The sequence below is a fragment of the Carettochelys insculpta genome, chromosome 12, assembly GCF_033958435.1.
Source record: "Carettochelys insculpta isolate YL-2023 chromosome 12, ASM3395843v1, whole genome shotgun sequence".
In the NCBI taxonomy this organism is placed as follows: Eukaryota; Metazoa; Chordata; order Testudines; family Carettochelyidae; genus Carettochelys; species Carettochelys insculpta.
The window spans coordinates 46326026-46338500 of NC_134148.1; the positions used below are offsets into that span (position 1 = coordinate 46326026).

The 12475-nt window shown below is 48.6% G+C and overlaps 1 protein-coding gene across 7 annotated transcripts in view; it reads left to right on the forward strand.

Moving 5' to 3' along the window:
* The window catches only part of PPIP5K1 (diphosphoinositol pentakisphosphate kinase 1), a 172893-nt gene that overhangs the window by 31954 nt on the left and 128464 nt on the right, over nucleotides 1-12475 (forward strand). For all 7 annotated transcript variants that reach the window (XM_075006499.1, XM_075006502.1, XM_075006500.1 and 4 more), the window contains 7 exons: nucleotides 5389-5510; nucleotides 6017-6118; nucleotides 7866-7952; nucleotides 8458-8533; nucleotides 9027-9136; nucleotides 10098-10183; nucleotides 10661-10789. In XM_075006499.1, the coding sequence (XP_074862600.1) occupies nucleotides 5389-5510; nucleotides 6017-6118; nucleotides 7866-7952; nucleotides 8458-8533; nucleotides 9027-9136; nucleotides 10098-10183; nucleotides 10661-10789 (712 nt within the window). The remainder of the gene's footprint in view (nucleotides 1-5388; nucleotides 5511-6016; nucleotides 6119-7865; nucleotides 7953-8457; nucleotides 8534-9026; nucleotides 9137-10097; nucleotides 10184-10660; nucleotides 10790-12475) is intronic.

Consider the following 12475-nt stretch of genomic DNA (forward strand, 5'->3'; position numbering starts at 1 on the left):
GGATGGCAGAACACGGAACAATGGTCTCAAGCTGTGGTTGGAAAGGTCCAGGTTGAATGTTAGGAAAAACTTTTTTGCTAGGAGGGTGGTGAAGCACTGGAAATGTCTACCCAGGGAAGTAGTGGAGTCTCCATCCCTGGAGGTGTTTAAGTCTTGCCTCGACAAAGCCCTGGCGGGGCTGATCTGATGGGTTTGGCCCTGCTTAAAGCAGGGGGCTGGACTCGATGGCTCTTTTAGGCTCTATTGTTCTGTGATTCCTAATGTCCAACCTAAACCTCCCTTGCTGCAGTTTGAGCCCATTGCTGTTGCTTCTATCCTCAGAGGCCAAGAAGAACAAGTCTTCTCCTTCTTCCTTTTGACACCCTTTTAAATATCTGAAAACCGCTATCATGTCCCCCGTTAATCCTTTTTCCAAACTAAAGAAGCCCAGTTCTTTCAGCCTTTCTTCATAGGTCATGTTGTCTAGACCTTTAATCGTTCTTGTTGCTCTTTTTTGGACCCTTTCCAGTTTCTCCATCTTTCTTGAAATGTGGTGCCTAGAACTGGACACAATACTCTAGCTGAGGCCTAACCAGCGCAGAGTAGAGCGGAAGAATGACTTTTCGTGTCTTGTTCACAACACACCTGTTAATGCATCCCAGAATCATGTTTGCTTTTTTTGCAATGGCATCACACGGTTGACTCATTTAACTTGTGGTCCACTATAACCCCATGATCCCTTTCTGCCATACTCCTTCCTACACAGTCAGTTCCCATTCTATATGTGTGAGACTGATTGTGCCTTCCTAAGTGGAGCACTTTGCATTTGTCTTCATTAAACGTCATCCTGTTTACCTCAGACCGTTTCTCCAACTTGTCCAGATCATTTTGAATTTTGACCCTATCCTCCAAAGCAGTTGCAACCCCTTTAGCTTGGTATCAGCTGCAGACTTAATAAGCGTACTGTCTATCCCACTATCTAAATCATTGCAGAAGATATTGAACAGAACTGGTCCCATTACAGACCTCTGCGGAACTCCACTTGTTATGCCTTTCCAGCAGGATTGAGAACCATTAATAACTACTCCTCTGAGTATGGTTATCCAGCCAGTTTTGCACCCACCTTATAGTAACCCCATCTAAGTTGTATTTGCCTACTTTACTAACTTGCTCACTTATCGTAGGTCAGAATCCGTATCGATACTTGGTTGTGGCTTTCAGGCTTTCTACAGCCCTTCAAGTTTTCTCTAACATACTTGCAGTGGTGGCTGCCCACCTAAAATGTCAAGAAGTAGTTATTTTCCCCTCAGTAGATGACTGCTTAAAAAGGTTCCATCCACACTGAAACAACAGACATGGTCCACAGGACAAAGGAGATTTTCCTCTGACTGGGGCTGTTAATAAACACACACAAGTCAACCCTTGAATAAACCCCATGTCTGGCACTCACTGGAGCGCCGCTAGGTTCTATTCAAGCTAGTGCCCTCCTACTTGACCAGCAGTTTACCACATTGGTAATGCTCATAACCAGTGTCAGGCTGAGTCCACTCACGTTGATACTAAAATGCATCTGAATCCTGGGACACATGTCAGCTACCTATGTCATAGAACATGCCAGACTCCATGTGAGGTGGCTACAAAGATAGTTTTTCCACAGTTTTCTACGTGCACAGAAGACATTGGCTACATAGGTTAGTAGCTCTTTCAGCAGGGTCACTTATCTCCCTACAGTGATAGACCAATCCAACACCTCAGGCTATGGCTACACTAGAGCGATTTGTCAACAGACATTTTCGTCAAAAGATATTTTGCAACAAAACTTCTGGCAACAGATTGCGGTCAGACCGTCAAAGCTGATCAAAAGAGCAATCTGCTCTGTTGACAAAGAGCAGCCAGACTGCCTGGCTGCTCTCTTGGCAAAACAGCCAACTAGAACCACAGCAGACAGGGTTGTCTGGTGTCCCAGAAGCCCTTTCTGTCAACAGAAGAGACCCCAGAACATCCAGACTGTTTTTTTTGTTGACAGACATTCTTCCTCATGGCAAGAGGGGTAATGCTGTTGATAAAAGTGTTACGTTCTGTCCACTTACTGTCAACAGTGCCGTGGGAATCTGGATGTGCTTCATGGGTTTTGCTGACAAAACCCTCTCATCTAGACATCGCCTCAGAGGCATCACTTTCCAGTAAGACACCCTTCTTCCCCACCCTCACGTTCTGTAGTCATCACCACAGACATCGCTTCTAGGATGGGGAATTCACCTTAAACACCAGACAGCAGAGAGCAATTGGTCATTTAGAGAAGTCCGCCTCCATGTCAACCTGCTAGAGCTCAGAATGGTATGTAATGTGTGCCGATGCTTCCTTCCCATTTTATGAGGCACGTATACTTTATACTTACCAATAGTGGCATGCATGTTCTATATCCGACAGAGAGGAGCCTGCCCTTACCCATTATGTATAGAAGCTATCCGCCTCTGGATCTGAGGCATCTGCCAGAATCTAACCATCATGGTATCCTATCTTCTGCGCATACAGAATATCACCACAGACATGCTCTGTTGTTGCTTCTCAGACGTGTGAGAAGTAGGATCGTGTGGTGTTTAGTACAGTCTTCCACAAATGGGGTCAAAGTTAGCTCTGTCTGCATCGCAGAAGAACTACCAATTCCCCTTCTTCTGCTCCAGAGCAGGGCCTGCATCCAGTTCACTAGGGAATGCCTTTCTCATCCCCTGCAACACAACATTACTCAGTACCTTCCCACCAATACTGTTAATTCCTCTCGAGTCGCTCACAAGATACACAGACAATGCCCACATCATCCTCATTGTCAACAAAGTGGCCAAGACCCGGTTCCCTTATCTCTCCCATCTCAGTATGCACACCACAAATCTTTTATTGCTGCTGGAACTGGCGCCTCAGAACAATGGATGCACATTACATCCAAATCTGCGGATTCTTAACCTCAAAGCCTGTCGTCTCTGTGGTTCCAGCATGAAGTAATCTGCTCAGAGAGAGTAATACACATCCTGTTAAACAGCTGTTGCTCTACCATGAGAGACTTCTCGAAGTTGAGATTCTCCCCCCTGTACCACTGCAATCAGTTCCTCCCCAGCAAAACATCACTTCCAATGATATTGGAATACCTTCTTCAACTTAAACAGTCAGAATTAGTACTAAAGGTCCATTTCACTTCCATTACAGTCTGTTGCCTAGGGGATATTCAGGTAGCACAAAAGTGGCCTCCCTGCAGCAAATTTAAAGTCAGGGCTCCCCCTGACAGATCAAGTTGATACTCATGGAAGAATCTTTGACCCCAAGCGTCAGACCCAGGACAGACTCCAAACAACTCTCCACCTCAATCTTCTCAGCCCAAAATGGCTTCCAGAAAGAAGGGTTCTTCCCTGCCTCACGGTGACCAATTTGCAAAAATGTCACCAATGGAGTCCTCCTCAGTGGCACAGAGAATAGTCAAGGTGAGCACTTACAATGCTCCCAGCACCACCCAAAAGCCTGTTGCTAGTGGCGCACACAGGCATAGAACCAAGGCAATAGGTACTAAGCTGCATGCGTCTATGTCTGCATGTCCAGTGCCAACATCCACCATGGCACTGACCGCTTACCAGGGAGCCCAGCACAGATGACTAACTTCCGTGCTGCTCATGGCACTGATACAGCTCACGATGCTGCCGAGGCCAGCACCATTACAATTGGCACTGTGCCCTTTCGCACTTCATGGAGACATAGCTGTTGAATCCACTCCCCAGTCTATGCCTTTTGGAATGGACATCTCCTCACGAGCCGCCTTCCACATTCCATCCCCTCAGCCGTCCCAGTTCTCCAGAGTTGAGGAAGATAACACAGGAACAGTGTTCTCACCCCAGAATCTTCATTAGCCAGATGCTGATCACCACCTCGAGCTACTACCTGAGCCTTGTGCCATCATGAGATGCCCCCATGGTATGGGCACCACTGGATATCACCATCTATGCCGTATCCAGTATAATGGCCATATTGGAATCCCTGGGAGTTTATAGGAAACGTGACAAGCACCTGAACCAGAGATGGGAAAACTTCATCTCTTCCCCAGCACACTGCCACTCAACAAAACAGCGACATTCAGGACACTGAAATGGATACCGAATACAGTCCCTGCAAAACTCTCTTTAGGTTTATCCTTAAGGTACCCTTAACTTTCCACATTAATAAACCACTTCATCCCCCGCCCCCGGTCTTCTTCCTTAACCCTGTGCCAATTCCTCTGAACATTCTGTGCACAACCTTGACCTTAGACAGGTGTTAGCATTCTATATAGAAAACAAACCTTTCAGGAAGATGCAATGACTCTGTCTCAATAGTGAACCCGTTCAAGGGACAACTGATAACCACACAAAGGCTGTCCAAAATGGGTTGCAAACTGTATCCACTAATGCTGCCAACTCAAGAACACACAGCCCCCTCCAACCACAGGAGCACATTTCACAAGATCTATTGCTTCTTCTATGGGACATCTGCAAGGCAGCCACCTGGACACTGGAACGCACTTTCGGAAACGCTACGTTCTGACCTACGACCCGAGACCTGACACACAAATAGGCAGAGCAGTCTTATAGCAACCTCTTCTTTTTTTTTTTTTTTTTTTTTTTTTTTTTTTTATAGAACCCAAAGCCCTGCCACCCTGCTAGATACCTCTTTATAGCCACCACAAGTGGAGCGCCTACAAGGACACCTCACAATGAAGAAGTGAAGGTTGCTCACCTGGCAGTAACTGGAGTTCTTCTTCTAGATGTGTCCCTGCTCCCCTACCTGCCCTCCTCCTCTCTGCTTTGGCGTCAATGGCCTCTGACACATAGCAGGAACTGAGGGTGTAGGCCATGCTTGCACTGTTCCACCCTTCAACAGTGTGTGAGATCAGCACTGCGCATGCATGGCCTGTACAGGGCCTGCTAGGACACTCTCTCTAATCCAGGTTCTGGGACAGCTCCAGGGACACATCTCAAATCCTCCGTTGCTGCCAGGTGAGTAACCTTCACTTACACTCTTGTGGCAGTACTGCTGTCCTAGGCTGCTTGCTCATGGTGCAGACCCTTAATCCCACAGACATGGATAGATGCAGGCTCACCTGAAAGGGCCAGTTCTAGTAAGCAGTTCCTCTGCTTTCTCTCTCCCAAGCCTGTGTGTGTGTGCATAGTGGTGCTGTTGGGGTGCTGAAGCCAAAGAGCTTTACCCTTCCTACCAGGGACAGCAGGTCCGAAACTCTCTGAGGGGCCAAGCTGCACAGTGTGTTGGAGGGCCCTGTGTTGCCGAGGGCCCTGCCATGGCTGCTGGGGTGGGCCTGTGCTGCCTGCCTCATACTCTGAGCACTCAAGAGGTGTGTCTGAATCCCCTGCCCTTTGTTTCCTCTTCCTGCAGCAGACTGTGTGTGGGTTTGACCTTCTGCGAGCAAATGGCCACTCCTTTGTCTGTGATGTGAATGGTTTCAGCTTTGTGAAGAACTCCATGAAATACTATGATGACTGTGCCAAAATTCTCGGGTAAGCAAGGAGCTAAAGTCTGGGGATGGGGTGGGGTGGGGGGGATGGTGAGTGGAAGGGAGCTCCTTCATGTATGTGGTACAACCCTGCCTCTGCTTGCCACAAGCTGGACAGCTGAGTGAACTGCTTATCAGAGAACATGGGCTTTGTGTTTTGAAACTCATAAGTGCTCAGCAATAGAAACTCTGGCTCCAGGCTGTAAGGGGTTAATTTCTCTTAGCTGGTGGAGTTGCTAGTCAGTCCTGATATCTTCAGCTGTATCCAAATTGGCTGCTAACCGCAGCTTGGCCTTCTGTAAAGGGTGCTAATGCCTGCAGCCTTCTGGATCTCTTCTGCCGGGCCTGTAACAGGACACATCTGACTGGAGTGCATGTGCAGGACTGAAGGAATCACAATCTGTGTCTTACTGGGCTTTGCGCAAGGCTGTGGTGGAGGTTACTCGGGGAGCTTGTCACTGGGTGCAAATTGCAAGGGAAGTAGAATTCCTGTATTTTGCTCTGTTCCAGGAATATAATCATGCGGGAATTGGCTCCTCAGTTCCAGATACCTTGGTCCATACCTACAGAAGCAGAGGATATTCCCATTGTCCCCACAACTTCAGGCACCATGTGAGTATCTGCTAGTCATAGCCAGGTGTAGCAGTACTACACCAAACATTGCGCTCCTCCTGTGTGCAGAACAGATCGTGAGGCATTCGAATGAGCTGGCCAAGCTGGGGGAGGGCAGTAGAGTGACGGAGGAAATTGTTTTGAGAAATGCAAGCTAACTAATGGGAGGAATAACGTGAACCACTTTTATGCCTTGGAGGCTTCTAAGGTGATGCTGTCAGCTGAGAGAAGAGATGTGGCTATTGTAATGATAGCTGAATGAACCACCTCCTCAGTGTGCAGCTGCAGTCAGAACAAACCTGGTCGCATGCTGCAGGAGTGGGTTGCAGAACAAGTGTGAAAGTATTGTGAAGTCATTCTGTAAGCTGGGGGGTGCCCTCCTTTAGAATACAATGGTCAGTTTTGGTCTCCCCCTTGCAGAAAGGTTGTAGGCACGAGAACTAACTGGGGCCTGACAAAACTTTCCTGTGGGGGTGAGGGGGAGAAACTGGAATTGCTATTTTAAGAGATGAAGGAGGGTAGGATTAAAAATATACAACATGATTTATCTGTAGAAGGCAGAGCCGGAATGTCTTGTGCGGAATGTCAGGTGGGTGGTGAAGCACTGGAATGCGTTGCCTAGAGAGGTGGTGGATTCTCCATCCCTTGAAGTTTTTAAGTCCCGACTGGACAAGGTCCTGGCTGGGATGACTTAGTTGGGTTAATCCTGCTTGAAGCAGGGGGCTGGACTAGACGACCTCCTGAGGTCCCTTCCAGCCCTATGATTCTGTGATCTGTGTTCTGGGAAATTTTGTTGAGAACAGTTAATGAAACTGTAAGGTGGCAAATGTGAACGTAATGAAAGGAAATACTTTTGTCACACAAGAAACCCTGTGGAACTATGTCCTTCAATATGTAATTGAGGCCAAATGCTGCACTATGGATAATAAGCACAGCCATTGTAACTGTGGTAGTAACGGAAAAGATTTCTGGGCATAAACTGGCCTAACTAATGGTCTTGGAGGATATTGTGTCTGTGGCTGGTGTCTCATTGGTCTGGCCATTCCTGCATTCCCCAAGTGGGACTGTGCATTTCATGAAAGCAGTTTTGCACAGTCCAAAGTCCTGTTCTGGCAGCTGCGCTAACATCTGGCCCAGCCCACACCACCAGAGTCTTCATAGTGCTTCATCCTTTTATAGCAACTTGTGAATGCTATGACTCTGTTTCCTTTGGTGATGAAGCTGTAGCCTTTTGACTCCACTTTTGCAAGCCCTGAACTTGGGTACCAGTTTGGGCTGGGGTAACAGCATCTGATAATGGGGATTGTCCCTGTAACCCACACATCTTTTGGGTATGATGTACTGTCCCATTTAGTGGCACCAAGTTCTGCTGGCATTACAAGTAGGGCCTTGTCTGAGGTTTCTGCAGGTGACATTGAACCTCAGACCTCTGGAGCTTAGTGTATGGGCCTTGACAACATGAGCTAAAAGCCATCTGGGTGGTAGCTAAGGTTGTAGATCAGACGCAGTGTTCTCTCTAATGTGGTCTTGGTGCCACTAGTTGGGACAGTACATCACACCTGGAAGGTATGTGGGTTACAGTCCATATCTAGTGTAGGCTTTCTAAGACTGAAGGCTTCTGAAAGCATGGGAGCACAAAGTGTTTCCACATGAAGGGGGCTGTCACCTTATGGTGGTGAGGGAGGAGTCTACGGGAAGGGTGCTGCCTTCCTAACAGGGCATGTGCTTGTTGGGTTCTCCCCTGCAGGATGGAGCTACGCTGTGTTATTGCAGTGGTACGGCATGGAGACCGCACCCCCAAGCAGAAGATGAAGATGGAGGTTAAACACTCCAGGTACTGGGCACAGCAGAAGCAACATGGACTCTTACAGTTGAGAGAAGTGATAGGAGGAGGGCCTCACTGCTGTGTTCATAGGCCAAATAAGTGAGCCTAGTGCATGGGAGATGGCGTTTTCCCTCGCTCCATTCAGAACTAGTCCCTTTCACTCAGGCAATCTAGTCTTCCCTAGGAAGTGCCAATGTTTCCATAAAGCACTGAGAGAGCAGCTCATGGTGTAGGTTTGTGGGAAGTAGAAGATCTTGGACAAATCTTTTTGCTGGAGCCTTCCAAAGGAGAAGGCTCCTGGCAAGGGGAACAACACCTGGCTGCTCTTTCCTTCTTCTCCTGCAGGTTGAAAGCAGCTGTTTTTTTGGGAATGCGGTGGGGGTGGGGGTGGAGGTGGAGGGGAGCCTGTGGATATGTCAGGTGTTCCTAAAGATGGAGACCTAGCTGGGTAGGTAGGGATGATCATCCTCATTGGCATGGGAAGAGCTGAAAATCTGATTGTTTGTATGTTCAGGTTCTTTGAATTGTTTGAGAAATATGATGGCTACAAGACAGGGAAGCTGAAGCTGAAGAAGCCAGAGCAGCTGCAGGTGAGGGGAGACTTCCCTGGGTTACTGTCCAGAAGACCTAGGTGGTGTGGTTCCCAGTGAAAGCTTTACATGGGAACGGTCTGTGGGAGGAGCACCACATAAGCACACTCTCCTCCTCACATGCACAGGAGGTTACGTCACTAGTTCAGGGGCAAGGACCTGAAGAAAGGCTGTGGACAATCACAGCAATGTTGCTACTGCTGCTTTCCCATTGTGAAGCTGTCTCTGGGGACAGCACCTCAGACTTTGAGAACATGGGGAATTTGAAGCTTGGAGAATAAAAATGTCCCCCCGTGATGAACATGAAGAACAGTTTAAATGCTATGAGTGTGAGCGACCATAGAGCTAGGAGCGTTCTTCATGAGTGCCAGCCTTCCCTGGTCCACTAGGAGGAGAATGGGTGGTCTTGGGACTAGGTGCCAGTCTGCTTCGGTAGGGTGGTGGGTGCAAGCACTCTGGGCACATAATAGATGGTGCCTGTTATCCCTGACAGGAAGTGCTGGATATTGCACGCCTGCTAGTGGAGGAGTTGGGATCTCACAACGACGGTGAGATAGAGGAGAGGAAGTCCAAGTTGGAGCAGCTTAAAACTGTCCTGGAGATGTGAGTAAGAGCAAAGCAAGTGGGATGGAGGCTCATGCTGGGGCTGCCTATGTCCAGAGGATAATAATGTAGCTACAGGAGGGAGATGCTTTATTGTCATGCCTACCCTGTCCCCTCGAGGTGGCAGAGGCTCCAGGCAGTGGCTTGTAGGCAACAGTACTTGGAGGATTACACTGGCAGGGCTTGCTCCGAAACTCTGGCACCATGAAACACCACTTCCTATTTTTTGGGCACGTGAACATGAAATCTTCTGATTTTGGTGTAGAAAAGCTCAGTGCCATGACCTAGCAATGCTCTTGTGATAATGGCGAATTTCCACTGCTGAAGAAAGGAATAAACATCCCTTGTTGCACAGAACTTGTGCATGTAATGTCCACTGCTCTAGAGATCTGCACATGGAATGGAGGTCTCTTTGTTCTGTGAAGGTGGTTGTTGCACCAAGAGTGCAACAAAAAGAAAATGGGGATGCAGACCTTGTGAATCAACTGCTTCTGTGTTTGGCCTTGTGTTTTCTTTACAGAATAGCCTATGGGATCAGCACAGCAGGTGATGCGATATACTCATGGCATCTCTAATATATAGGACCCCAAATCTCATAAATGACCAGATTTTACCTTGTTTGGGCCTAGGAGGCAGAAATATGGGACCCAGTATTCATCTGTCAAAGATATAGCTAGAAACTAAGATGATGTGAAGCTCTCTGAACACTAATTTTTGAGTCCAAGAAAGTCTTCTGTTTTCAGACCATTTTGCTGAATGAGGCAGCAGGCAAACCAGGCAGCTTTGCTGCTCAGTCACAGGTGCAGAGCACCAGTGTATAACTTGGCTACATGGAGGTGCTCTCAGGAAATGAGCCTCTTCTGGAAGTGTAAGGACTTCTCCAGGAGCTTGAAAGGGCCTGCTTTTTGCTGTCTGGGCGCTGTGGAGCCAGGGTTCTGATTTCTCTCTCCTTTTACGACAGGTATGGACACTTCTCTGGCATTAACCGCAAGGTGCAGCTAACCTACCTGTCTCATGGACACCCAAAAGCTTCTAGTGAAGATGAAGGTTAAAATCCCATACTCTCCCTCTCAGGGTGGTTCTAATCACTGGGGCTCAGTACCTGTGTGCTGCTCACCCCAGCTCCTTACAGCCTGGATTGCATCTTTGAGATGGTGGGGGCAAAGCAGAGCCCTGGTCAGAATGCATCTTCCTCTGCCACTATGGCAAGACGTATTGGCGCTGACACCTGAATGCCATGCGTCTTTCAAAGGCTGGGATCCCACACCTCTGTCCCTTAGGAGGGTTGGTGTCCCCATTCTCCACATCATGAGCTTCTGTCATTCAAGCTGGAAATGCGCACCCTATATTCCCGAAATCCAGAACTCCCAATCATGCACTCAGTGAAGTTGTTAGATAGACTCGCTGATCCAGCACCCACTGAAATCACGCTGAGACTCCTCTGCCCTTGCACTACCGGTTCCATAGTCTCTGGAGCTTGTGTCCCCATTTCACAGAATGGTAACTGCCTGTTTATCTGCTTAGATGCCCGTAAGGAGCCCTCCCCGTCTCTGCTACTGGTGCTCAAATGGGGTGGAGAGCTGACCCCAGCAGGAAGGGTCCAGGCGGAAGAGCTGGGTCGGGCCTTTCGCTGTATGTACCCTGGAGGCCAAGGTGAGCTTTTCTTTTTGTGCTGCTCATCAGCTCTGCTCTCTGACTTGCCAGGCCACCCATAGTCTGCTAATCGCCTCTGGTGACTGGAAGTGCATGTGAAATACTTTCTCTTGATTAGACTCTGGTAGCGTATGTGGCTCAGGACTCTACCATTGCTTTAATTATTTTCTGTCCTGTGGAAAGCAGGATGATGTGGTTAGCACATGAGGGGACTTACTACAGTAATCCCTCAAAAAATCCGAGCGTTAACATGAGTTAAGTGCAACCCCAAATCCCACTCCCTCTGGCTCCAGCTCACTGTAGTTCCACCTCAACATCCTGCAGGACTGTGTGGCCCTGGTTCAATGCCTCCCCACCTGCTCCGCAACTCCAACCCACCACCAGGCTTAACCCTCCCCAGCCCCAACACTTACCTTTCAAAAGGAGCTGCAGGTGTTCCTGCTCTTCTTTGGCTGCAGAATGTGCATTCCACCGGGGGTGGGGAAAGCCACCCCTGCTGACTTAGGAGTTATGCAAGGGTACGTAGGAATGCAATTCTTGCATAACTCGAGGGATTCTTGTATTTCCAGCCCATTTGTAACAGAGGAGAATGTTAACATCTACTAGAGGTAAATGTATTAAAATCCAGCAGGCCTGGAGAATAGTCCCAGCTTCTGGCAACGGATAGCAGGGGATGCGTTGGGGCATGATTGTGCACTCCTGCCCATCCTTCTTAATAACTGTTGAGATCCTGGAGGGTAAATCCATCTAATTGTTTTTTGGATCCTGTTACAGTCTTGGCTTTCACAGCATCTCCTAGCAAAGAGTTCTGTGGATTGTGTATCAAGTGTAGAAATACTTCCTTCTTGTTTTTGCTTTTACATATGCTGCATATTAATTTAATTTGGTGACTCTTAGCTCTTGTGTTACGAGAGGGATTAAAGAACACTACCTTTTTTTACTTTCCCCACACCAGTCTTGACTTTTTGTAGATCTCTAGCCTATTCCCTCTGGCCACGTCTACGCTACACCGTAATTTTGAAGGAGCTTATTATGAAGTTCAACTTTTGAAGTAACAAACTTAGAGGATGTGCGTCCATACACACAAAAGCAGAGTGAATTCACCAGCTGCTACTGCAAAGTAGCAGCCCAGCACTTTGAAAGGAAGTGTCTACACATCCAGGGCTGGTATTTCAAAATCAGAGGCCAGGAAGCGCCATGGACGGAGGTCGTGTGGCTGGCAAGCCCTTCTAGGGCCCACAGCCAGCTGCTCCTTTAAAGGGCTCCTCCCAACATGCACACCCTGCACGTGTTCAGGGCTGCCAGTCTGTACACAGCACAGTGCGCCCTTTGCGCAGAGCTGAGCCACTGCAGAGACCCTTCTGGATCCTCACCAGCTCCCCGAGGGGGATTTCCTCCAGGCTGTGGCTAGCCTGCTGGCAGTGCTGGTGGTGGTCATCCTCTAGCAGCACCGCAGGGCCAGCCACTTAAGCCCCTTCCTGCAGGACCTCTGACGGGCAGTGGCTGCGTCCCACCCAGTGATCTCATGACACTGGGGCTTTCCCACCAGCGCCCACTGGTGGGACCACTTCGTGCTGGGGGACGGGGACAATGACCAGTGGCTGCGCAACATTAGAATGAACAGGGAGACATTAGAGGAGCTCTGCCACTGGCTCGCTCCAGCCCTTCAGCATCAGGACACCAGGA